Raw genomic sequence first — 26,410 nt, 5'->3', positions numbered from 1 at the left:
GCCGGTGCCCAAAGCCACAAGATGGAAGCACCCAGTCCTTTCAGCCCCACCAGAGTCCCCCAGTCCTGGGGGGGCAGCTGCTGAGAGTGGGAAGTGTGAGCGGCCTGGCAGAATGCTTGCTTTGTTGCTGCGGCAAGCAAGCGTTCCACCCCGGCCGTGGAGAGCCTCTGGGCAGCAGGTGCGGAGTGGCCAGGCCCCACAGAGAGCTATTGGCGCACGGATTCGTGCACAGGGCTACTAGTTACTTTATAAGCAATAAAAAAAAGCTGTCAGTACCTTGGAAGCCCAAGCCACATGACCCATGATGGGGACCAACTGGCATCATACTCGTTTTCACTGAAAGTGCTTGGCTGCTCATCCGTGGCCTGGGTGGCCTCCTCAACAACCTGGACCTCAAGGGCTTTAAGGGCAACAGCAGGGGATGCAGCACTGGCTTTCAGCATAGCAACAGCCTCACTGTGACTTAAATTGGTCAAATCAATGCCATTGATATTCAACAACACATCACCTGTTCAAATGACAAGACAAAAAAAAAAAAAAAAAAAAAAGAATGAGCTGAGCTACTAAGTGATTATCTCCTTGTAAATTCTTCTATTGGTAAGCTAATCAACAAAAGTTATTTTCAACACTCAGATGAGATAAGGTAAAAGACCATTTTTTTCTTCTTTGTAATTTTTATAATACTGAGAAAAAATTCAACTCATGAAAATCATTCCAGCCCTGGCCGGTTTGGCTCAGTGGATAGAGTGTCGGCCTGCAAACTGAAAGGTCCCAGGTTCGATTCTGGTCAAGGACACATGCCCAGGTTGTGGGCTCGATCCCTAGTGGGGGACTTGCAGGAGGCAGCCAATCCATGATTCTCTCTCATCATGGATGTTTCTATCTCTCCCTCCCTCTTCCTTCCTCTCTGAAATCAATTATATATATATATATATATATATATATATATATAATCATTCCAAAACAATTCAAAAATTTAAAATAATCTCATAGTATATAGGGAAAAGTGTGGCTTGAAGCACTGTGATTCCACTGGAAGTCCAAATCCTTGGCCCTGGCATGTCATAGGTTTAGCTGAGTATAGGCCCTTGCACATTCAGTTCTCTTCTTTGAGCTTCAATGATTTCTACTGTTCTTTCCAATTCAAAAATTATTTGACTCTTTGCTAACTTAGACATGAATTTTTAATATTCTATGTTTACACAGTTTTATACATAAAGACAGCCCTACATAGTTCACTCAGTGCACATATATCAGAATATGTAGAGAGAGTATATTCTTGGGCCTACACAAAGAAATGAAACTAGTGATTTGAACATCTTTTCCTTGAGGGAGAAAAAAAGTATTTGTTCCTCTGTCAAATAATATGATAAAAAGGGCAGTGAGGATTAAATAAAAGGCTAGGAAGAAAAAGATTACTTCTGTAGGAAGCACACACACTTGTATCAAGAAACCTACAGAAAAACCTCCTCTCCCAATTCATCTATTATTCAGATTGTTAAAGCAAAACATTTTCATTGTAGAAAATTTAGAAAACATAATAAATAATAAAAAGGAAATAAAATTACCCCCAATTCTATAACTAGACAAATAACTGTAAAAAATAGCAGCCTTTTAAAGATATTATTCATATAACATTCAATTCATTCTAAGTTACAATTTTATGGTTTTTAGTATAGTCACAGAGTTGTAGAACCATCACCCATCATTTTAAGATCAACCCCCAAAAGACATGTACCCATTAACAGTCACTTTTCTTCCCCCAGGCCTAAGTAATCACTAATCTACTTCCTGTCTCTATAGATCTTCCCATCTGGGCATGCCATATAAATGGAACCACATGTGGTCTTTTGTGACTGGCTTCTTCTTTCCATAGGCATAATGTTTTCAAGGTTCACCTATACTGTAGCTTGTGTCAATTCTTCATTCCTCATTATAGCCAAATAACATTCCATTGTATGGATATACCACATTATGTTAATCTATTTGTTAACTGACAGATATTTGGGTTCCTTCTACTTTTTGGTTATTTTGAAAAATACTGCTATGAAACTTCATGTACAAGTTTTTGTGTGGCCACATATTTTCATTTCTTTAGGAACAGAATTGTTATAGATCAGATGGTAACACTATGTTTAATTTTTTTGAGGAACTGCTAAACTCTTTTCCAAAACAGTTGCTCCAATTTACATTTCCACAGGCAATATCTGAAGGTTCCAATTTTTCCACATCCTTGCCAATGTTTGCTATTGCCTTTTTTATTATATTTATCCTTACGAGTGAGAAGTGGCTTTGATTTGCATTCCCCTAATAACTAATGACACTGTGCATCTTTTCCTGGGATTACTGGCCACCTGTATATATCCTTTGGAGAAATGTCTTTTCAGATCCTTTGCTCGTTTTTCAATTGGGTTATTTACCGATTTATGTATTGAGTTGTAAGAGTTCTTTATGTACTCTAGATACAAGTCCTTCATCAGATATACAATTTACAAATATTTTCTCCCATTCTGTGGGTTATCTTTTTACTTTCTTGGTGGTGTGGGTCCATCATCAAATTTGCAATTTTGATGAAGTCATTTATCTATTTTGTCATTGTTGCTTGTGTTTTTGGTGTCATATCTAAGAAAACCACCACCTAGTCCAAGGTCATGAGTTTTCCTCTGAATGTTGTAGATCTTACATTTAGGTCTTGGATCCATAATAAGTTAATTTTTGTATGTGGCTTGAGGTAGGAATCCAACTTCACTTTTGAAAAAATAGCTTTTAAGACTCACTTTTCCACATGAATAAACCAAGTGTACGAAGAATGCTGTTTTTACCACTACCACCCCCATGTACACAAATAATATAGTATTGATGTGGAATGTGAACTTCTAAATGTGTTAATCCCTAAACCCACTATATTTTTAAAGTTTGTTTTTGCTCCACGTCCTCTGTGAACCCGTCCCACTTTAGTTTAAGCAACACTTGTATTTTGGAGATGGTCCTTCAGAGAATCTAGCCTGCCATCATGTAGGAAACATAAATTTCTTAGAGAGTCTTTTCTAGCATAAAATAGTCCAACAGTCTTCATAACTGTTAGTAAATGCCAAGCTTCAGCAATTTCCCTTTACAGTAGGCATTTTTCTACCCTTATAAAGAGGCTTTATGCTTATATATGCAAGGGACATTTTAAAGAATTAAAAAAGTCATGTTTAAAAGAAAACGTTGTACGTATTTTTTACGTACATAGTTGAATTCAGGGAGAAGATGTAGTGACATCATTGACATTATTGACAAACATATCTTACCTCTCTTGATTCTGCCATCGCGTGCAAGGCAGCCATGAGGCGGCACACTGGTCACAAAGATGGGCAGTTCCCCACTCTTACTTCCTCTGCCCCCAGCTACTGTCATTCCAAGGGACTCGTGAGGTTCCTTCTTTACAGTAATGTGTTTTTCTTGGCAAGTAACACACTGGGTAAGATCCTAAATCATGAGAGGAAAATTTTGTGGAATATATTTATTGGAATGAATATAAAACGAGGACAGCTTAAACTAATGTAAAAACTTATGTGGTAACTGTAATTTTTTTTATCACTCAGTATAGAACTGAAAGTAATACACAGTTCCTCATAGGTACAAAAACTACACTGATCACTGGATCACGTCAAACTTTGGATTACCATTTTTTCGTATGACTATGGAACTAAAACAACATAGGACTATTGGCATGTGGAGGTTAAAGTAAAACAAGCACATCATTTATATAGTTACCTTAAAGTTCAAGATATGATCAATTCTATAAAAGTAAATAATGTTTGAGTTTTAAGATTCTAACTATGAGCCAATTAACTTTTCTTCCATCTTTCTTCCCTATCTTTGAAAGAAAAGTTGACAGTACAAGATTATATTAATGTTACTAACAATGTCAACAATGGAAATACATGAATTATATTTACAGAATTTTAACATTTCCTTTAGTGGCATAAATTCAAAGAGGTGACATGCACATATCTGTTAACCAGGTCCTAGAATTCCAGGCCATGTGCTTTCTCTGGTCCTGGACCCCTGCACTCCTGAAATTTTTATTAAGAGAACTATTTGTAATAATAGCAGAGCATTCCTAGAAATAGTTATGACCTAGCAGAAAACCTGTGAATATCTAAAGGTATGAAATCTATGTTAGTATTCTTCAAAATGGGGCAAAAGCATTTATTATGAGGACAAGTCATGTAAACCCAGCCTTGAGGATATTTACTTAAGCGTTTCAGCTCTCAGATATTTCATTATTGAAGGGTAGGGATTCTATTCCTCTGCTAGCTGAGATGTATGCATTTTTTTTTCCCCTGGAACAAAACCTAACAACATTAATGGTTTTACTGGGTAAGCTTTAAGGAAACTTCTCAGGGTTCAACACCGTATGAATGCTTATCCAAGCAGCTACATAGAAGCTTATTAGTAGACAAATATATATTTTCATTTTTAACAATTATAATCACCTGAACAGGTTGTTTTGTGAATTTGTGTTTTGGCTTTCCCTAGGAGACCTTTATTTTTCTATATCAGATTTGACATAATAAGTCCAAGAGTAAATAGCTAAACTAACTCTTAAAAGTATATTTCATGTGGTTTTCCAACTAACAGGTTTGCAGAGTACCTAGAATAAGAATAAATTCAGCATTACTATGTAAAACACTGTGACATAAAATTAAAGAGAATAAGAATTAGCAGAGTTAAAAGAGAAAAATATATGTGCTCCAAACAAAATGAAGCAGTTATCTATATGAATGTTGAAATAATTAAACACAATTTTAAAAACTGTCTTATGTCTTAAAATTACAATGTTGTCAGACATCCATATCTCAAATCATTATAGAATTCAATGACATGAAAGATTCAATAATCAACTTTTGGCTTATACTACAATTCTTTAGGAATATTTATCTTGTAAAGCAAGGACAAGCTATCTGAAACGACTACTATTAAAAATTTCTGTTCAAAACACTAACTCCTTTTTCATAGTCAGCATTATGAAGGCAAAATTACAGGTTTCCCTCATACATTTTGGTTTTTGTTCAAAAATGAGAACAAAGACTGTGGTTATAATTGAGTGTACGTATTAACTAAACCAAAGATCAGTGACAAGTCTATACTTAAACTCAGAAAACCAGATAAACTTGATGGGCCAAAAATACTCATGTCTTTAAGCAATGCTTTTTTAGGGTGCCCGTGACATTCCAAAGGTAATTACTTTCTCAAATATTGTACTTACATTAAGAAGCCATTTTAACACACAGGCAACTTCTATAGTTTTTAAGCAGACCAATGAATAAGTTTTTGTTTGGTAAAGTAATTTAATTTTACTTAAGGAAAGTCACTTTTGAACCTCACATTTAGCTTTTATTTTCACACAGTTGGGTGAATGTAATCGTTGAAAAAATCCTGGCCAATCAGAAGTTGAGTTCACGAAAAGGATCCAATGAAGTAAATATTATAAAAAAATGCAGTGAAGTACCACCCTTTTTTGATTTCTGGAACTAAAGTTAGAGAGTATCAAAATTCTCAGTACAGATATACATGTCCTAGGAATATATTATAATACCAGTGAAATATTAATGAAGCTGTAAAAATGCTCAACATATGGGAATTTAAAATAATTTAGGGTAGTATTCCTATTAAGCTATAATATTAAAAAAGTGCTATACTAGTACCTATGAAAATGTATGATTTATATGTTTAATAATCACATATCTAATTCTGTTGTTGCAGGCAACCTGCTCGATTGCGAAGTATAAACTTGTCCATCACTGTCTTCATTTTGCTTTTTCAGTCAGACAACCAACTGCTGCATTTAAATGAGCAACCCAAGACAAAGCCCATTTTCAAGAAAGACTAAATAGAAATTTTTTTCTGGAAGATCAAACATTCCCCTGGCAGAGGGGACCTTCTTCACTAAGAAACCATCTCTATTGTCTGAAGAACAGAGACAACAGAGTCACTCTCCAAGGCAGCAAAACATGCACATTTCACCACTTCAACACCTATGTTCACCTTCTTCAACAGAATAACAGCCTTCATTTAAATTTTACCAGCTTGTAACAATGATCCTTTGAGGGTGGATAAATTAAAACACACAAACAAACACAACACCTCACCTTATGTGAGCTGGGTCTGCTGTAATACAGTGGCTGCGCATGGTGCTGGCTGCTGCTCTGAGTTCCTGCTTCTCGGATAGTGTTACCAGGCTGGGGTTTCCCTGGTCTAGCAATTGTTAAATTGACCCTTTCTCCACTAGCCTGGAGAAAACACACATACATACATACATTACCACCAGTCATTAATGAAGCTTCTCATTGTAAAAATTATAGGCAGTATAATTTCCAATGCACTTATCATTATACCAGAGCCTTGCTTGGGTAGTAAATGCAAGCACCTGGTGGTGAGGAAGAAGTAGGTTCATTTCATGAGTTAATATTTTAAAACTTCTGCAGGTGAATCACACACACAGAGCTCCTGGATATGCCCTCCCCAACTCCACCTCCAAAATAACTAAGGCAAAGCAGTAAAACTGCCTGTGTTCTCATCTCCCCTTGATTTCTTGAAGGGTAAGGTAAGTTTTTATTTTTTAAATATACTTTTTATTGATTTCAGAGAGGAAGGGGGAGATAGAAACATCAATGATGAGAGAGAATCATTGATCAGCAGCCTCCTGCACACCCCCTCCTGGGGATTGAGCCCACAACCCAGGCTGTGCCCTTGATCGGAATCAAACCTGGGACCCTTTAGTCCACAGGCCAAGGCTCTATCACTGAGCCAAACCAGTAAGATAACTTTTTGAAAATTCTTCTTTGCCCTTTCAATACTAGCCCTGGCACTGAGAGGGTCACAGCAAAGGAAAGAAGATAGAAAGGAAGAAATAATTCAAAACTTAGTTAAAATCCATTGTGACTTTTGAAATAAATTTTATGGTGGCTACTTTGGAAGTAATAATTGATGAAACTATGCACAGCTTTGTTTTTGCTTGCGATAGGTATGAGTCAAAATAGGACCAAATTTTTTAACAGTCCTGAAAAGAATGATTATAGAGATACTGTATAACAAGATTATACACACACACACACACACACACACACACACACACACACACACACACAGTATGTGTATGACACAGCCACATGTCCCTAAGGATTATTATGATAAGTTACTTTAGATGTTTATGATGATTATTTTAAACTTAGACGTCCATTATCTATATATCTGTATTTTAAACAGAGATTCACATCTAGTATATTTTTAAAATACTTTGTTACTTAATTTTTACTTTAAATTGTTTTATCTTTGTTTTCAATGTACAAGACTAATTTATTTGATGTTGACTCTTGGTCATGACCACAATTTCCCATTTTATTATTATTTCTCTGGGAAAATAGGATAGCCTACTTTCAAGGAATTGTCGTGGAAAGAGGGGAACTCCCTCATAACTATAGTCAACAATGTTAAGAAATTACTCCATTTTTAGTTCTTAAATTGAAAAATAAGTGATAACCAACTTTAAGACACCAATGAAAATCATTTTCTTATTCAAACATTTTATTGCACTAAATAGTTTCAGACAAGTTCTTTAGAATAACTGAAAGAACAGTTAATATATAGCCAAACTTCCAAAGAGAGTCTGGGACTTGATCTAAAGGATAAATAACAAAGTAGAATGTTTAGAATTCTGACACTTCAGATTATTAGATCACTCAGCATGAAGTGGTGAGACGCTCCCTTTGTGACTTCATTTCAATGTACAGGATCATTTTCATTATGCTTAACAACTGATAACTACTAAATATTTCATAATCAGTACTTCAACTTTACTGGAAAACCCCTCTTTACAAAACTTTAAACAGAAATGAATCATTGATCTTAGATTGCTTCAAAGACAAAATTCTTTGCATGTGATGGAAGTGGGCAATTAGGCTTGAAACAATGAACCGACATTTGTGTTTAGGCTTTAAACAGACAGCACATGTAATATTCCAGGGTTTCAAACACAGTGAAAAAGTTGTGTTAAAGTCAAGATATTTTAAAATGCAGGATGCCAAATGACAATACCCATGATTCATAAATAAGTAGCATGCTTTGTTACTGGGTGTATAAATTAGTATGGTCTGATCTTTACAGAAGGAAGTTCAGCAAAATGTCTTAAACTTGAAAACAAAACGTAAGTTATAGAACACAACATGCCCACAGGTATTAAAAATCATGATGTGAATCTACACTTACTGTTATGATAAGAAGTCCACAACATACTGTTGTCGTAAAGAAAAAGTTGCAAACTCAGAATTTATAAGGTAAGTGCATAATGTTAAGTATTTGTGTAAATACGTACCTATTTACCTGTGGACAAACACATAAAAAATGTTTGTAATGATGTTCTCCAAAACATTAATGTTGACATTTTGGGGTTATTAGATTGAATGTGATTTTAACTTCCTTCTTTATTTTCTGTATTTTGTCTTTATGATTCTCTTTATTGGACATGGACTACATTTCTTTTTCCCACAAAGCAACTTAAATTGACCAACTTTAAGTTTTCTATACTTTGAGGAAACTGTGATGCAACTATTTAACTATTGCATTATAAAAATCAAAATATACAATATATTATTATGAAAAAATTTAATGTATTTTCTACCTGTGTATGTACATTTTTTTTACATTTGGTTAGAAATTTAGTGAGGACCATCTACTTAGTAACTGAGTATTTTAACACTGCCTGAAATATATCTAGTCAGTCTATTTATCTGTATCTTACTGATCTGATTTCTCACTATATAAAGTCTACTCAACTCTCCTGTTTCCTTTAACAAATCCCATAATTGGATTAACTTTCTTTTTTATTTCCCCCTTCTCCTCTCACCAACCAGGCCCTTTCATGATGTACTTGTCCTCACCAGGGCAGCTGCTAGCTGGTATCCACAGGAAAAGGTCCGAATTACTGCCTCTGATTTCAAGAAATTTTAAGGCACCCAATTTATTTAAATCTCATCTATGAACTGAGACCAATAACTGAATCTCCCCTCAATGCAACGTGGCTGTGTATTTCTGTAAGGCTACAATGAACCAAAAAGTTTTAAAAAGGAGTAAGTTATGGAGGTTTGAGAATTGGGTTTTCTTATAATCTTAAATATTCATTATTATTTGATTCTGTGTAGTACACACATGTTTAGTGACTATCCACCTACTTTAATTCCTGATGCTCAATTATATTAATTCTTGATTTCCTTTAGAGTGTTCTGTTGGGATTACTTTTAAAAAAAGGCACTTTTGTTTCACCCTGATCTCTGGGTGATACCCACATTGGGTTAAATGCCATGGCATGTTGCAGAACCTGAAATCTTCTCTGGGTGGTTTTCTAAATTTATCTGGTTTAATACTCTTACTAAAAACATGGTTTTTCTGTGATAATAACTATCCTTACTTTCTTTACAGGGATACTGTGAGGAGAAATATTATGTGTTTGAATTGCTTTAAATTCCTTAAGATGAAAAAAAAAAGGCATTATAGGGATAACAGTTATTCTGAACAAAAAATGACTTTCTATTTTTATGTATCTTAAAGTGAAGAAGGAAAGGTAAGAGATGAGTTAAGTCACAACCTTGGTAACCTCAGATCCTTTGAACCTTACTTTTCTCATTTGTTATATGTGGACAACACCGTATGCTATGTCTAGTGCTTGATGGAGCCAAGGGAGCAAAGGAGAAATGAAACTTTAGAGACTGCACTCTATAAATAGCCAGCCTAAAAGTTCATGGAACACAGTGCTTAGGAGAGATTCTATCCATAATGAAGTTATACGATTGTGGATTTCGAAGAATTTAAATAGCTGTGCTTGATTTTTCCAATGAAATATCAAATATGCCCAGATTCTTATGTTATTGGCTGATGAAAACAAAATACTGATATATGGTAACAAAGGCCAAGCATCTGGAATGCATGTCTCAAGTGTACCTGAATGATCTGTGCAGCCAACTCAGGAGTGCCGTGCTTCAGATCATGCCCATTGATGGCGAGCACCCGATCATTGCTGCTGAGTCTCCCATCCTGCGCAGCAAGCCCCCCTTCCAGCAGGTCAAGAATGAAAACTCCTGGCTCATCTGTCCTTCGTACAAGTTTGATGCCAAGCTGTTCACCATAGTCTCGTTTATGAAGAACCACATGAAAAATCTCTTCTCGTAGAGAGTTCCCATCAGAATGGCTATTCACTCGGTTACCGAAGCGTCTCTCTCGAAGCACAGTGAGCTGTAGGGTGCTGCAGGGCTGTGAAAGGACAGCCCTGGCATAGTTGTGCGACACATTGCTAATATCATAGTTGTTGACCTAAAAAAAAAAGAATTATGACCATACTGTGATTATCTTCCGCCTGCCCCCCCATTTATAGAAATAACATTTCCCAAGGAAACTAACATTGTAAAAATGATATACAATCATTATTTACAAAGAAATCCACTCTAAAGACATTTTAAAGTACAGAATTCCTAAAATTAACTTATAATTAGCATTAAGTAGAGAATAGCAGTTAGGATTACAGCGTTAATGACAGTCTTAAATTAGCATCCTTGGTTCTGCTATGTACTAGCTGGATGACCAAGGGTCATTATAGAACTTGTTTGAGTGTGTTTCTTTATGTGTAAAATGTGTTACACATGTGGGATTGAAATTAAGGTAGGAAGAAAAAAAATATATTCCATGTATATGGGGAATCAGAAGAAATTAGAAAATTCTAATGTTTTATATATAAGAACAGCAAAACTCACCTTCATATACTTTAGGTTCCACAGTACCACGGTTTTTCAAGTTTTAAATTTATGAATAAGAACAAAATGATACAAATTAACAGAATTAAAATTGATACCTGAAGAATCTGGTCTCCAGCAAGGAGCCTTCCATCTCTGGCAATTATCCCATCCCGATAGACTTCCTGGATAACAATGTTAATCAGTGGTGTTTCATTGCCACCCACAATGCTAATTCCTAACTGAATGTAAGGATTAGATCGGTGAATTTCAATCGTGGTGATTTCACCTTCTGGTAAACTAGGTGGCTGTTGTGTGGCTGCGAAGTTAAAAATGAGAAAGAAAAAAGAAAGAAAATAAATGTTTTATATTTTGATGTTCTTCAGGTAAATAAGTCATCTTATGTTAATATATGATTAATAACTAACAATACCACTAGATAAGAAAAAGATAGTGACAAAAAATATCTATACGTTAATATTATCTAAACATTTCCTCTTCTGAAGGTGATCAGTATATAACCAACAAATAGCTACTATGTATCAGATCACTAGGGAAGACACAATGATCTGATAAAGAAATATTAAAAGACAGTCATCTTGTTCTAACTGGTAAGAGAAAGTCTGAACCATTAACAACTGTGAACATGCAAGGCAGTTTAAGGAAAAGACTAACTCTGTGGTATGTAATCACCATAGATGCTGAGAGAGTAATCACAGCTGTAAGAGAGCTGTAAGAGGTGGGTGTTGAGCCTTGGGAGATGAAAAAAGTTATAGCTGTGGCAGGGAAAATTGGAAATGTTTAGTAAAATGTGAAAATTTTAAGGGAAAATCATATTTAAAAGTAAATACCAAGGGCCAACTACGAGATATGCCCAATATCTAGGACTACAGGCTTTCTGTTTACTCCTAGTGGGTTGTACAGTCAGATTAGTGGCTGACAGCAGAGCGCAGTAGTCGCAAGTGTGGCTTTGGAGACAGATATCCAGCCATTTCTTGGCAGTATGAGCTTGACCAATTAATCTCTCAAGGCTCAATTTTCTCACCATTAAAAAAAATAAACCTCATAATATTGTAACAAGCACTTAATCAGTTAATTTATATGAAGTGCTTGGCCCAGGGCCTGACTCAGAGTAAGCACTTAATCCAAGGTATTATTTTTGTCATTCTTGATGTTACTGATTTTTTAGTCAAGAAGCAACAAAGTCTGAACACAGGAGCAAACAAGAAGCTGTTAATGACTAGCAAATTCATGAACTATAAGAGAAGAGGGCGGGGGCACCTTCCTCCAGGGTAAAGGTCACATTTGGTTTCTAAAATGCCAATTGTTCGAATTATAGACTTAGGGTGATTCCACCCTATCTCAATAAAATCATTTTTTTTAAGAGGAAAAAAATGCACGTTGGAAAATCGGAGGGAGAAGTAGGAAGGAAGCAAATGTCTGATTTGAAAACAGAAAAGAAAGAGGTGACTAGCACATACTATCAGCAATGGTGCTCTCCTCGAAGGCAGGGTTGTCCAGGCCAGGCTCCTCAGTCCATACAGGAAGAGAGGCTGAGGTCAAGTTCCGTTCGGCAGGCACTGTGCCTGTCCCTGAGCAGTCCGTTTCGGGTGGTAGGGTACCTGGGAGATCTGTTATAGTGGTTCCATTTTCATTCTCAATCTCTGTCTGAGTTTTACTGGTTTTCCTTCTCTCTAGGGCAACTCTCTGATGAGAAGCTCCGGGACATCTAGAAAGAGAATATCAGGTGGTTTCCAGATTATTTGAAAGGAGAAAAAAAGTGATTAATGGCTCGTACCACAACAAAAGAATGGCAGTGGCTTCTATTGCATAAAGCACCTAAAGGTACCCATAAGGGTACATAATTCCACTTGAAGTAAGTTCTTACCACTTCACATAGCGAATTTAAAACAAGGCATCAGCATAAACAAGGGTTTGGTATATATCTCAAAGAATGTTTCAATAAAAATTTGGGCATATGTTAGTACCAGAGACATACACACCAGTATAGTATACAGTATAGTTGTCTCAATACTGCAAGACTTATTCTGAAATTCTGAGTAAAACCCTTTCCACAGGTTTACTGCCTGGACTGGACTGGACTGGAAATCATATTCTTCTTCCTCAATAAGCCCTTAAGTGCTTAGACCTTAATGCCCATATGCCTGCCTCTGCACTCCCACGGCCAATGTCAAACATTTACTCATTAATGATAGCAAGCAAAACATTGAAGGTTTACAATTTGTAGGAAAACACAGCAAAGGCCCAAATAACTTTATAATAGACATGGAAGGAAATAAAGAAAACATATCTCCTAGTTTGTAAAATTAGAATTGCAGGAGAAACCAAGATGGCGGCATAAGTAAACACCTACACTGCTGCCTCACACAACAATTTTAAAACTACAACTAAAAGGCAAAACGGACATCATGCAGAACCACAGGAAGGTTGGCTGAGTGGAAATTCTACAACTATAAGGAAAGAGAAAAGCACACTGAGACTCAGAGGAGCTGCAGAAGGCAGAGGTACAGAGATGCTCCCGCGTGCATGGAGAGGTCTGGCAACTGAGTACGCGGCTGGCTTTCTCAAGCGGGAGGGAGACAAAAGCTCCCGACTGCACTGAACTCCAGTTCCGGGCGAGACTCTGGGGACTCAGACTCATACGAGTAGAAACTGGACTGTCAGGAAAGAGAAAAGCACACTGAGACTCAGAGGAACTATAGAAGGCAGAGGTACCGAGGCGTGCGCACACGGAGAGGGCGGGCAACAGAGTACGCGGCTGGCTTTCTCAAGCGGGAGGGAGACAAAAGCTCCCGACTGCTCTGAACTCCAGGTCCGGGCGAGACTCTGGGGACCCAGACTCATTCAGGGAGAAACTGGACTATCTGGCAGCGGGCAAAACTCAGAGGTGCTTGCAGCGATTACCGCGGGACACTGTGACCCAGGGCCTCGTAGGGCAGGGCTGATGGGAAGCCAATGCTGTCTGCTCCGCCCTGAGACTCCGCCCCATCCAAACTGAGCACAGAGGCTTTTGCAAGTCTTGTCTCATAAGGGTGTCTCCAGCACAGAAGTTCTCCCAGCATAGACACAGCTGATCCTCACAGCCAATTGGCCTGGAGGTCAATTCCTCCCAGTGATACCAACAACAATCAAGGCTTAACTGCAAAAAGACTGTGCACACAGCCCACAAAGGGGTGCACCAAGAGTGTCCACCTCAGGTAACTGGGGAGGCTGAGCTACTGGGCCCTATAGGACACCTAGCACACAAAGCCACTCTACCAACTCAGGGAAGCAGCCAAAATGCGGAGACAAAGAAACAGGTCACAAATGAAAGAAATGGAGGAAAGCAAATGACTGGATATAGAGTTCAAAACCACGGTTATAAGGTTTTTCAAGAATTTTCTAGAAAAGGCCGATAAATTTAGTGAGACCCTCAAGGATATGAAAAAGGACCAACTAGAAATTAAGCATACACTGACTGAAAAAAAAAATAATATACAGAGATCCAACAGCAGACTAGAGGATCGCAAGAATCAAGTCAAAGATTTGAAATACAAAGAAGCAAAAAACACCCAATCAGAAAAGAAAAAAGAATCCAAAAATATAGTGTAAGGAGCCTCTGGGACAACTTCAAGCGTACCAACATCAGAATTATGGGGGTGCTAGAAGAAGAGAGACAGCAAGATACTGAAAACCTATTTGAAGAAATAATGACTGAAAACTTCCCCAACCTGGTGAAAGAAATAGACTTACAAGTCCAGGAAGTGCAGAGAACCCCAAACAAAAGGAATCCAAAGAGGGCCACACCAAGACATATCATAATTAAAATGCCACGAGCAAAAGACAAAGAGAGAATATTAAAAGCAGCAAGAGAAAAACAGTTAGTTACCTACAAGGGAGCACCCATACGACTGTCAGCTGATTTCTCAACAGAAACTATGCAGGCCAGACGGGAGTGGCAAGAAATATTCAAAGTGATGAATAGCAAGAACCTACAACCAAGATTACTCTACCCAGCAAAGCTATCATTCAGAATTGAAGGGCAGATAAAGAGCTTCACAGATAAGAAAAAGCTAAAGGAGTTCATCACCACCAAACCAGTATTATATGAAATGCTGAAAGGTATTCTTTAAGAAGAGGAAGAAAAAGAAAAAGGTAAAGATAAAAATTATGAACAACAAATACATATCTATCAACAAGTGAATCTAAAAATGAAGTGAATAAAAAATCTGATGAACAGAATAAACTGGTGAATATAATAGAATCAGGGGCATAGAAAGGGAGTGGACTGACAATTCTCGGCAGGAAAGGGGTGTGGGGGGGTGCGGGAAGAGACCGAACAAAAATCGTACACATATGGATGAGGACAGTGGGGGGGGGGGGTAAGGGCAGAGGGTGGGGTGGGAACCAGGTGGAGGGGAGCTATGGGGGGAAAAAGAGGAACAATTGTAATAACCTGAACAATAAAGATTTATTAAATAAAAAATAATAAAATTAGAATTGCAATAGTGGAATTACAGTTATGCTAAGTTAAACATATATTCCAAGTACTTGGGAAACTTACATAAGCACCAAGAAATATTAACTTGTTTGATTTTATTTATTTAAGCAAACAAAAGGGCACAAAGGTGCTTGTTTAAACATTTAAATAAAGTTTTACACAGATATTAGAAGTGTCTTTTCCATCTGACCCCTTTAATGGAGAACATGACTAATACCCAGTTTGAAGGGTGGGAGATGAAAAGGGGATTAGTGGAGAGCTAGATGCACATCCCTACAGCCCAACATGACTCAGACACCATGTATTTTCATGTTGGGGTAAGCAGGCACACAATTTTATGTCTAGGGTTGTAGATCTTCATTCAATGACAATATTGTTTAAAAATGTAGCATTTTGATAAAAATTAAGTATAGGATTAAATTAAATTAAAATGGAAAGCTATCTCTTAAGTATAATAGAAATAAATTTTCCCTCATGAACTAAAGATTTAAGTCCTGGATTTCAAGTTCTTGAAAAGAATCATTAAGAAGTTTTTACTCAACTTTCTCCCACTAGTTATTTTCTCTTCCCCTCATTAAGAAGATGACTTATTTTCCTTACTGCACTGCTGTGCAGTACTCTAGGGAATGTTCCTTCAAGGACTTGACAAATAAGTTTGAAAATTGTATCACTGAAAAACTATTTTTGTAAGTAGATTTAATTAGAAATGCATTTAAAAAATATTTACTTCAATAAAAAATTGAGACAAAACTGCAACATAAAAAATATTTGTGACTAAACAGATAAATATTTAAGTTCCAAAATGTACATCATACACAAATATATACATGGACAATAGCTAGTCTTCAATGAAAAACATGGACTAGGAAAGGGAAATACAAATAGAATGTGAACACTGGGAATTAGCCTAGCTAACACAAAAAACCTCCTACAAACTAAATAACTACAAAGCCTATCTTATTGTTGTTAAAAATGCAAAATTAATTTTAAAAAGAAAATCTAAAGTTGTTAGAGAGGTAAAAAAACAAGTATACTTAAATTCCCAATGGGGCAGCAAATTGCTAATAGGAACTAAATAAAGATACTTTAAAATATCATGTGAAAATACAAAAGAGTGATCTTAGCCAGCACTGGAGAAAGCTACAGAAAGAACCTTTGAGAATACCCATCTTATATAATAAGAGCCTATATGCAAATTGACCGAACAGTGGAACGACTGGTTGCTATGATGCGCACTGACCACCAGGGGGTAGACACTCAATACAGGAGCTGCCCCCAACCCGCAGGCCCCAGGCTGGCCAATGCGGGTGCCAGTGGAGGCCCCCCTGATCACCCCACTGGTCACCCTGCAGAGGGAGGTGACTAGCAGCAGCAGTGGGGTGATCGGAGGGCGGGGCCGGTCAGTGAGTGGACAGGGGGGCTCCTGCAGAGGGAGGTGACCGATGGCAGTGGCAGGGTGATCGGGGGGTGGGGCTGGCTGGTGAGCGGGCCAGCGTTGCCCCCCGATTACCCCCAAAGTGGGTGCCAGCAGGGGCCCCCTGATCGCCCCGCCAGTTGCCCCACAGAGGGAGGCGACCCGTGGCGGTGGCCGGGGATGGGCTGATGAGAAGGCAGTGCCAGACCGGCCAAGGCAGGTGCCAGCGGGGGCCCCCGATCGCCCTGCCCGTTATCCCACAGATCAGCCTTGATCACTGGCCAGGCCTAGGGGCCCTACCTGTGCACAAATTCCATGCACCGGACCTCTAGTCTATATACTAAAGAGGTAATATGCAAATTGTCCATTACGGCGTCACAGTAATGACCGTTCAACAGGCTGCACACACAGCAGGGGGAGTGAGGCTCGCTTCCCTGCCCCAGGCACTGGGCCGGGGAATGAGGCTGCGTCCCCCGCCCGGTGCCGGAGTCCTCTTTTTCTCCCGGGTGCACACGCCTGACAAACACCCCCGCGACACTCTGCCCAGGGATGCCATCAACCCCCCGCCTGAGGTGGGGGGGGGCCGAGGGGGTGACACCCACATTACAGAAGGCCAGTTCTTGGGGCGCGGTCGGCAGACACCAACTGGGGGGTGCGAGCGTCAGTTGTGACCCCCGGGAAGGGTCGCACATGCAAGTCGAGAGGGTGTGGACCCAAGATGAAGGAAGGCCCCGGGTGCGACAACAGAGAGTGGATGTTGAGGTAAGGAACCAGACCTGGATGGGCCACCTGGTGATCCCACCACCACAGACACACAGGGCAGCCCCACAACGCCTGGGACACTGGTTGATCCTCTCAAGCGCACAATCTCGAAGCCTCTTCCTGCCACGCGGACCCGGCCCTGCCACCGTGGAGACAACAGGTGACCCTCACACCACAGGGAAGCTGCCGTGGCTTTCTCTAGCCGTCCATCCATTCATCTGCCTGGTCCGACCCGGATGGGGGCTCGCATCCTGGGCGGAACGCCCCCTGAGGACAAGCTGGGCCCCAACTGTGCCTGCACAAGCACGCCCGTTGCCTGCAAATTTGGGACAGGAGCAGACAAAGAGCTGCTCGAGGCGTGGGAGCGGGCTCTCCGGGGGATGAGAAAAGCCTCCGTGTCCCCCCCCCCCCCCCCCCCCCCGCTTCAGCACGCAACAGGAGAAAAGCCTCAGTTGCACACATAACGCAGTGGTCCCCAACTCGGAGCGGGGAGGCTCAGGGCATGGTAGGCAAGACACATCTGCATTGTTGCTTGGCCCCTCTAAGCTGGTGCAAGAGGGGCTGAGTGCCCAAACAGAGGACATCCCCCGAGGGCTCCCGGATTGGAGAGGGTGCAGGTCGGGCTGAGGGACTGCCCCCCCTCCCCCTGGGCACAAATTTCATGCACCGGGCCTCTAGTATTGAAATAAGATGGAACAGATGAGTAGATTGAGAAAGAACAACTAAACAAGAGGAGACAATGAGAGCAAGACTTCAAGTAATCAAGGGAGACAAAAGTGTCACCAAAGAAAGAACACTTTTGAAGCTGAGGGCAAAAGCCCAAACTATAATGCCAACATTTCTGTTACCTTAATATAAGCATCTACAAAAACATCACACTAAGAATTACAGGGCTTAAGTAAGTAAGAGAATTGAGAAAGACCATGCAAAACCTGTACACCTGGGAATTGGAATGGCTCCTAATGGGGATGAGATTTATTTTTGGAGTGTTGAAAATGGTCTAAAAATTTGATAGTAATGATGACTGCATACTTCTGTGAACATACTAAAAACTACTAAAGTGTACACTTTAAAAATTGATTGACTTTTATGATATGTGAAATATATTTCAATAAACCACCCCCCCCCAACACACACACACACACACACACACACACACACACACACACACACACACACACACACACACTATAGGGAATGAGTAGATCAGAGCAGGTTTGGCCAGAGAAAAGCCCAGACCAGACAGACAACTCAGAGCTATCATTCCTAAAGTTTGCAAATACTTGAAACTGAAAGAAAATGAGGAAAAACCAACATTTGTAAAGTATCTAATATGTGCCAGTCACGTGTAAAAACCTTTACATACAGAATTTTAGTGAATCCTCACAATCACTCTATTATCCCAATTTTACAAAATGGGAAACTTGAAAGTCAACTAAGGCACCATCACATCGCTGTTAAATTGCAGAGCCAAAGTCAAAACACACTCAGATCTGATTTCAAAGATGTTTCCTCTTTCCACTTTGTCATACTAAATTCATTCTTATGGAGTTCTTTCTCTAGGCCTTATAAATTGAGTTTGTTCCAGAAACTTGTACCTAGAAACAATTATAGAATGTAAGAATGAGAAAGGCCTCGGTGATCATTAAAAAAATATACCAAAATCACAAACAACAACAAAAACCCATGCATCTTATTAAATGGAGTATTTAACAATACAATACAAACTGCAACTGGCATTAGGGGACATAACTTGGATTATTCAAGCAGGTAACTCAGTGTAGCAGAAATCTAGTATAGAAGATATTACAAAAAATAAAAACAATAGAAACAAAATACATGCAACATTTAACTTCTCAGACAATGCAAATGGAAGTGGGCCTCTGAGACGGTAGTCTATGACCTTAAAAGAGGCAATGGAGGCAGTATGAATTGCTAGTACTTTCCCAGGGAGGCCGCTCTATTATAGGTTTGTTTTTTAAATTTTTAAAATAAAATCAAAAAGCTCTTACAGCAACCAGAGCCAAACTGAGGGACTTTTCCCCTTTCTGCTGAAGGTTATACTTCCATTCCCATTAGTCTGGCTCTTCTTATGGAGAAAAAATTACATAAAACTTATGATATAGTTGCATCATTCCCTGATATAACTATGATTCACATTGGGAAATATACAGTGTAACAGAATACACTATCTTATTAGTAGCAGTATCAGTGTCAGTGGTGGGGCAGCTGTAATAGAAGTAAAATAAAACAATGCATGGTTAGAAGTAAAATAAAACACAATGCATGGTAAATGCCAGCACAATGACAAGCACTTAATGAAACTCAAATAACATGAGCATCTTAGAAACAAGAAAAATGAGCCCGGCCTGTGTGGCTCAGTGGTTGAGTGAGCATCAACTGATGAACCAAGAAGTCACGGTTTGATTCCTGGTCAGGGCACATGCCAGGTTTCGGGCTCAGTCCCCACCGTGGGGTCTGTAGGAGGCAGTTGATCGATGATTGTCTCTCATCATTGATGTTTCTATCTCTCTCTCCCTCTGCCTTTCTGAAATCAATACAAATATATTTTAAAAAAAGAAAAATGATAAAAATAGTTATGGATTAAAATATGCAAAAATAAATTCAAGTGATGTCAGTGAAAATGGTAGGTTAAGGTACCTGAAAAGCCTCTCCTTCATAAAGCAATGCGAACACTGGCAAACACTGTTAGACCCAACTATTTCTGAGTTCTTGAAATTAGCCAAAGTTTGGTAGCAAGCCAAAGTGCATTTACCAGTATTCAAGAAAAATGTCTAAATTTCAGTACAAACAGTGAGCTCTACGGCATTTGAACTTGCCCTGTTCTCATCCCCATCTCCTTAGCTCCACAGAAGCCTGGAAAAACAATTGTCCATAATCAGTTTGGCAGCCACTGGAAGGGTAAACTGGCATGCTTTCAAAGCCCCATTTCTAGAGAACTGTCATTAATTGACCTGTTGGTTCCCTGAAAGACCCCACTCACAAGGATGTCTTTTAACTAACCTGACTTGAAGCTCACCCAGTAAAATCAACCTTTACACTGGGGGCATTCATTGGGGAAAAAAAATCAGAGGCAACTGTTTAAGATTGTGGCTGCCTGAGGTGGGCAAAAAAGGCTAATCAAAAGTGTTATTGTTGTTTTTTAAAACTAGGGATAGAAATTTCCATAGGGGTTCTGACATGTCCAGGCTGTGTGCATGCATCTGAAATAACTGAGAAGGCACTAAGCTCTCACTTCCGGCTAATATTGACCTTTTGTGAAAACCAGCAATGAAGGCTAAGGAGGAATTGTCTATTGCCCGAGTGTTGAAGATGTGCCCCACCATGAACACAGAGTCCCTCAGAAATACTGGGAAATTTATTGGTTACAGGCATTTAAGGAATTACCTGTCTGACCATTAGCTGGCCATAAGCTGAGCAAAGATTTTGCAGAATTAGTTTAGAAATGTCACTGGACAAACAGACAACAAACAGCAAAAACAAGTCCTGAAAAAGGATGAAGAATCTGATTTTCAGAGCTTTTATATTAAATTATTTAAAATGTTGAGTGTTCAATAAAAATTTTAAAAACATCCAAAGAAACAAATGAGTATGGCCCACACACAGGAAAAATAGCAGTCAACAGAAACTGTCCCCAGACATTTGCCTTATCACTAGACAATGACTTAAATAAAATATTACAAAAGTGTTCAAAGAACAAAAGAACCATGTCTAAAAACCCAAGGAAAATATCAGATTGTTTTACCAAATAAAAATATCAATACAAAAATATAAGTTATAATAAAAACCAAATAGAAATTCTGTATTTAAAAAAATAAATAAATGAAATGAAGAACTCACAGCAGATTTGAACAGGCAGAAGAAAGAATTGGTGAACTTGAAGTTAGGTCAATTGAGATTACCAGTCTGAGGAATAGAAAGAAAAAATAAATAAAAGAATGGATAGAGTCTCAAGAACCTGTGAGACACTATAAAAAATATTAGATATGTATAATGGGAGTGCCACAAAAAGACAGAGAGAAAGGGGCAGAAAGAATATTTAAACACAAAATGACCAAAATCTTCCCAAGTATGATGAATCTTGAAAGCAGCAAGAGAGAAATATCTCATTACATAGAAGTGACCCTCAATAAGATTGGCAGCTGATTTCAGAAACCATGAAATCAGAAGGCATGGATGACATACTCAAACTGCTAAAAAAAAAAAAAAAAAAGAAAAGAAAAAAAAGAAAACAAACAACAAAATCACAAGACTCTAAACCAAGGTGTCTATATCCAGCAAAACTATCCTTCAAAAACAGGAGAACTGAAGACATTACCAGGTACTAGTAAACAAAAACAAAGATTTTGTTACTAGCAGATCTGCCACACAAGAAATACTAGTCTTTCAGATAGATATGAAAGGTATTTAGACAGCAACACAATCCACATGAAGAAATAAATAGCACTGACACTGAGGAAAGTCACATAGATAAATATGAAAACAGCATAAACATATTTTTATAGTTCTTTTTTTGTTATATCTGGTTTAAAAGACAACCACAAAAAATAATAATTTTAATTCTGTTTTGATAGGTATATAATGCATAAAGATGTAATTTGTATAACCATAACAGCACAAAGGCAGGAGGAAGGAATGGAGCTATATATGAGTTTTTATATACCAATGAAATTAAATTAGTATTAATCTGAACTAGATTGTTATAAATTACAATGTTAATTGTAATCCCTAGCACAAACACTAAGAAAACAAAACAAAAAAATATATATCTGGCTGCTGTTGCTCAGTTGGTTGGAGCATTGCCCCATATACCAAAAGGTCTGGCGAGTTTGATTCCTGGTGGTGGTGGTGGGGGGAGGGGATGCAGGAGGCAACTGATCGGTGTTTTATCTCGAACATCCATGTTTCTCTCTCTCTCTCTCTCTCTGGAATAAATTTAAAAATGTATATATATGAACAGAAATGACAAAAGAATTAAAATGACATACTAGAAAATATCTACTTAACATAAGAGGGAAAAACTAGAGGAATAAACAAATAGAAATGAGATATAGAAACAAGTAGCAAAGTGGCAGACATAAATCTTACCTTATCAGTAATTACATAAAGTATAAACAAATTAAACACTCCAATCAAAAGTCAGTGATTGGCAGAACAGATTAAAAAGAAAACATGATCAACTATATACTGATTACAAGAGACACACATCAGATTCAAAGACACAAACAGGTAAAAATTAAAAGGAGAAACAAAGATACACCATGCAAATAGTATCTTTTTAAAAAAATGTATTTTTATTGATTTCAAAGAGAAAGGGAGAAGGAGAGATAGAAACATCAATGATGAGAGAGAATCATTGGCTGCATCCTGCACACCTCCTATTGGGTATTGAGCCCACAACCTGGGCATGTGCCCTTGACTGGAATTAAACCTGGGACACTTCAGTCCACAGGTCTATGCTCTATCCACTGAACCAAACCGGCGAGGGCGCAAATAGTTATCTTAAAGAGGACTATGAGGGTATACTAATTCCAGACACGATAGACTTAAAGACAAAAATTATTTCTATTGAAAAGAACATTTTACAATATGAAAGGTTCATTTTATTAATAAGTTATGACAATTATAAACGTAACCACAACATATCCCCAAATACATGAAGCAAAAATTATATAACTGCCTGGCTGGTGTGGCTTGGTGGTTGAACGCCGACCTATGAACCAGGAGGTCCTGGTTCAATTCCTGGTCGCGGCACATACCCGGGTTGTGGACTCGATCCCCACTAGGGGGCTTGTAGGAGGCAGCCAATCAATGGTTTTCTCTCATCATTGATGTTTTTATCTCTCTCCCTCTCTCTTCCTCTCTGAAATCAATAAAATATATATTTTAAAAATTATAGAATTAAAATAAATAATTCAACAATAGTAATCTAAGATTTCAGTACCCTACTTTTAATAATATATACAACTAGGTATAAAAACAAGAAAAAATAGACTAACCTAATAGATATCTATAGAACACTTCACCCATCAATAGCGGAATACACATTCTTCTGGAGTAGACAAGAAGCATTTTCCAGGATAGACCATGTGCTAGGCCATAAAAAAAGAGCCTCAATAAAGTTAAAAGGACTGAGTTGTACATAGCATGTTCTCCAATCACAATTAATTCAAAATGGATCAAAGACCGAAATATAAGAGCTATAACTAAAAAAGTCTTAGGTGTAAATCTTCGTGACCTTGGAGTAGGCAATGGTTTCTTAGATGTGACACCAAAACCAAGCAAACAAAGAAAAAATAGATAAACTGAACTTCATAAAAATTAAACGTGATTGTCCTTGAAAGGACATAGGAAAGTGAAAAGACAATCGATAGAATGTGAAAAAAATATTTAAAAACTGTGTATGTAATAAGGTTCTATAACCAGAATATACATAAAATGCTAAAAACTGACAAAAACACAACAATCCATTATAAAAATGGAATAATTTTGAACATTTGTTCATGTGCTTATTGGCCATTCAAATATCATCCTTGGAGAAATATCTATTCAGACCCTTTGTCCACTTAAAATTGAATGACTTGAGCCCTGGACAATTATCGAGTGTTGGCCCAAGCACTGAAGGGTCATGGATTCCATTCCAGGTCAAAGGTATGTACCTGGGTTGTAGGTTTGATATCCAGCCTGTGCAGGAGTCAACTAAACAATGTGTCTCTCTCACATCAATGTTTCTTTCTCTCTCTCTCCCCTCCCCACCCTTCCCACTCTCTTTAGAAATCAATGGAAAATATATCCTTAAGTGAAGATAATTAAAAAACAAAACAAACAAAAAAACTGAATGACTTTTTTATTAATTATAAGAACTCTATATAGCCTGGATACTAGACTCTTACTAGATACATGATTTGAACATATGTATATCTGTTTTTTACATTATATATGAGAAATGAATGTTGGTAAGAATGTGCCAAACTAACCCTAGCTAGTTTGGTTCAGTGGATAGAGCTTCGGCCTGAGATTGAAGGATCAAGGACACATGCCTGGGTTATGGGCTTGATCCCCAGTGAGGGGCATGCAGGATGCAGCCAATCAATGATTCTCTCTCATCATTAATGTTTTCTATTTCTCTCTCCCTCTCCCTTCGTCTCTGAAATCAATAAAAATATATTTTTAAAAATGTGCCAAACTCAAACTTTCCTCCAAGCTAAAATATGAATGTAAAAGAGCAATCTTGCCTCAGCCTATCCTGACCCATAAAGACTTCAAAACCATTAGATGAAACCTGGCTATTGTGGCTCAGTAGATTGGCTCAGTGCATTGGCTCACGCACTGAAGGGTCCCTAGTTGGGTTCCCGGTCAAGGGCATGTACCTGGGTTGCAGGTTCATCCCTGGTCCCAGTGGAGGTGCGTGCGGGAGGCAATCAATCGATGTGTCTCTCTCACATTGATGTTTCTCTCTCTCTCTCTCCATCCCTACTTCCCTTGCACTCTCTCTAAAAATATCAATGGGTGAGGATTAACAAAACACAAACAAACAAAAACACCATTTGATGATCTAGGAAAGGTCTCAGCATGAAAAAAGACTTCTTTAAAGGTTTTCTCTATAGTGTACACACTTTTTACCAGACTGTTAAATTGTTATGTTATTTAAAGAGGAAAATAAAGTGGTCCTGCACCTTGTCATAAACTAGGGCACAATGCTCAATTTAACAACAAAAAAGTAATATTTACAATTCCCATAAGCTTTACATGTTAAATTGTTGAGGGTGAGGCAGGAATGAGGGGTAGAGCAGGGGAGGAGGGATGTTTTAAAGTTGATGGTGTTTGGCAGAATTTCACAAAGTAATTACTAAAATGTAATATGCTTAGTACAATATACAGAATATTTCTTAAACACTTTAAGTCTCCTTTCAAAGATAGGTACTTTTTCATGTCTTAAAATTCTTCATTGTTTTACTAACATACAATCTGTTAATAACTAGTAATTTTATTTAAAAACACATTCATCTTTCATAAATATTTTTAGTTGTAGCTGAAAAGTCAGTGGGCCAAATCCTAAAAATTCAAGAACAAAGACACATGATATCATAACTTTTATAGAATGAATCACTTGCTGGTGATAAAATTCTATGCATATTCCACTGAGTTTTAAAGAGTAGAAGAGGGGGGGCAGTTATATACATACATATACATACATATATATGTGTGTGTGTGTAAATCCTATCTAATAAAATAGTAATATGCAAATTAACCACACTCTGCTACACCCACAAGCCAATCAGGAGCGAATATGCAAATAAACCCAACCAAGATGGCTACCACCACAGAGAGCAGGAGGGAGGCTTGGGTTTCCCCGGCAATGGAGGAAGCCAAGCTTTCCGCCTGCCCTTGCCGGCCCAGGCCTCCACTCAATGCTACAAAGTTTCAATGATAGAAGATACATAATTCCAAACAGAAATGGAGGCAGCCATGGAGCTGGAAAGAGCAGGAAGCTAGGGTTGCCCCCGGTGATGGAGGAAGCGAAGCTTTCCACACACCCTGGCCGGCCCAGGCCTCCGCTTAAGGCTACAAAGTTTCAATTATAGAAGATACATAAATCCCCCCAAAAATGGCTGCCGCCATGGAGCAAGCAGAAGGCTTGGCTCCACTCCAGGTTACAAAGTTTCAATTGCAGAAGATAAATAAACCCCAGATCCCAGGGCCTCCGCTTGGGTCACCAGGGGGCGTGGCCTGCCTGCAAACCACCACAGGCCCCTCACCCAGGCCACCTCACACCCCAAGGGAACCCCCACCCTGATCCGGGACACCCTTCAGGGCAAACCAGCTGGCCTCCACCCGTGCACCAGGCCTCTATCCTAGCTAATAAAAGAGTAATATGCAGATTGACCATCACTCCAACACACAAGATGGCTGCCCCCATGTGGTCAAAGATCCTGCTCCCAT

General features: G+C 38.5%; 1 protein-coding gene across 5 annotated transcripts in view; it reads right to left on the bottom strand.

The window, feature by feature from the left end:
* Positions 1 to 26,410, bottom strand: part of LNX2 (ligand of numb-protein X 2) — an 86,790-nt gene that overhangs the window by 8,307 nt on the left and 52,073 nt on the right. For 4 of the 5 annotated variants that reach the window (XM_080660313.1, XM_080660311.1, XM_080660314.1 and 1 more), the window contains 6 exons: positions 12,251 to 12,498; positions 10,889 to 11,088; positions 9,985 to 10,353; positions 6,141 to 6,281; positions 3,294 to 3,471; positions 277 to 508 (listed from right to left, as the gene is read on the bottom strand). In XM_080660313.1, the coding sequence (XP_080516439.1) occupies positions 277 to 508; positions 3,294 to 3,471; positions 6,141 to 6,281; positions 9,985 to 10,353; positions 10,889 to 11,088; positions 12,251 to 12,498 (1,368 nt within the window). The remainder of the gene's footprint in view (positions 1 to 276; positions 509 to 3,293; positions 3,472 to 6,140; positions 6,282 to 9,984; positions 10,354 to 10,888; positions 11,089 to 12,250; positions 12,499 to 26,410) is intronic. The other variant, XM_080660315.1, reaches the window with a different exon arrangement.

The sequence above is a fragment of the Plecotus auritus genome (genome assembly GCF_963455305.1).
Source record: "Plecotus auritus genome assembly, chromosome: 3".
NCBI lineage: Eukaryota > Metazoa > Chordata > Mammalia > Chiroptera > Vespertilionidae > Plecotus > Plecotus auritus.
The sequence above is the reverse complement of the archived record's forward strand: the minus strand, read 5'-3'. Positions and strand labels throughout refer to the sequence as shown.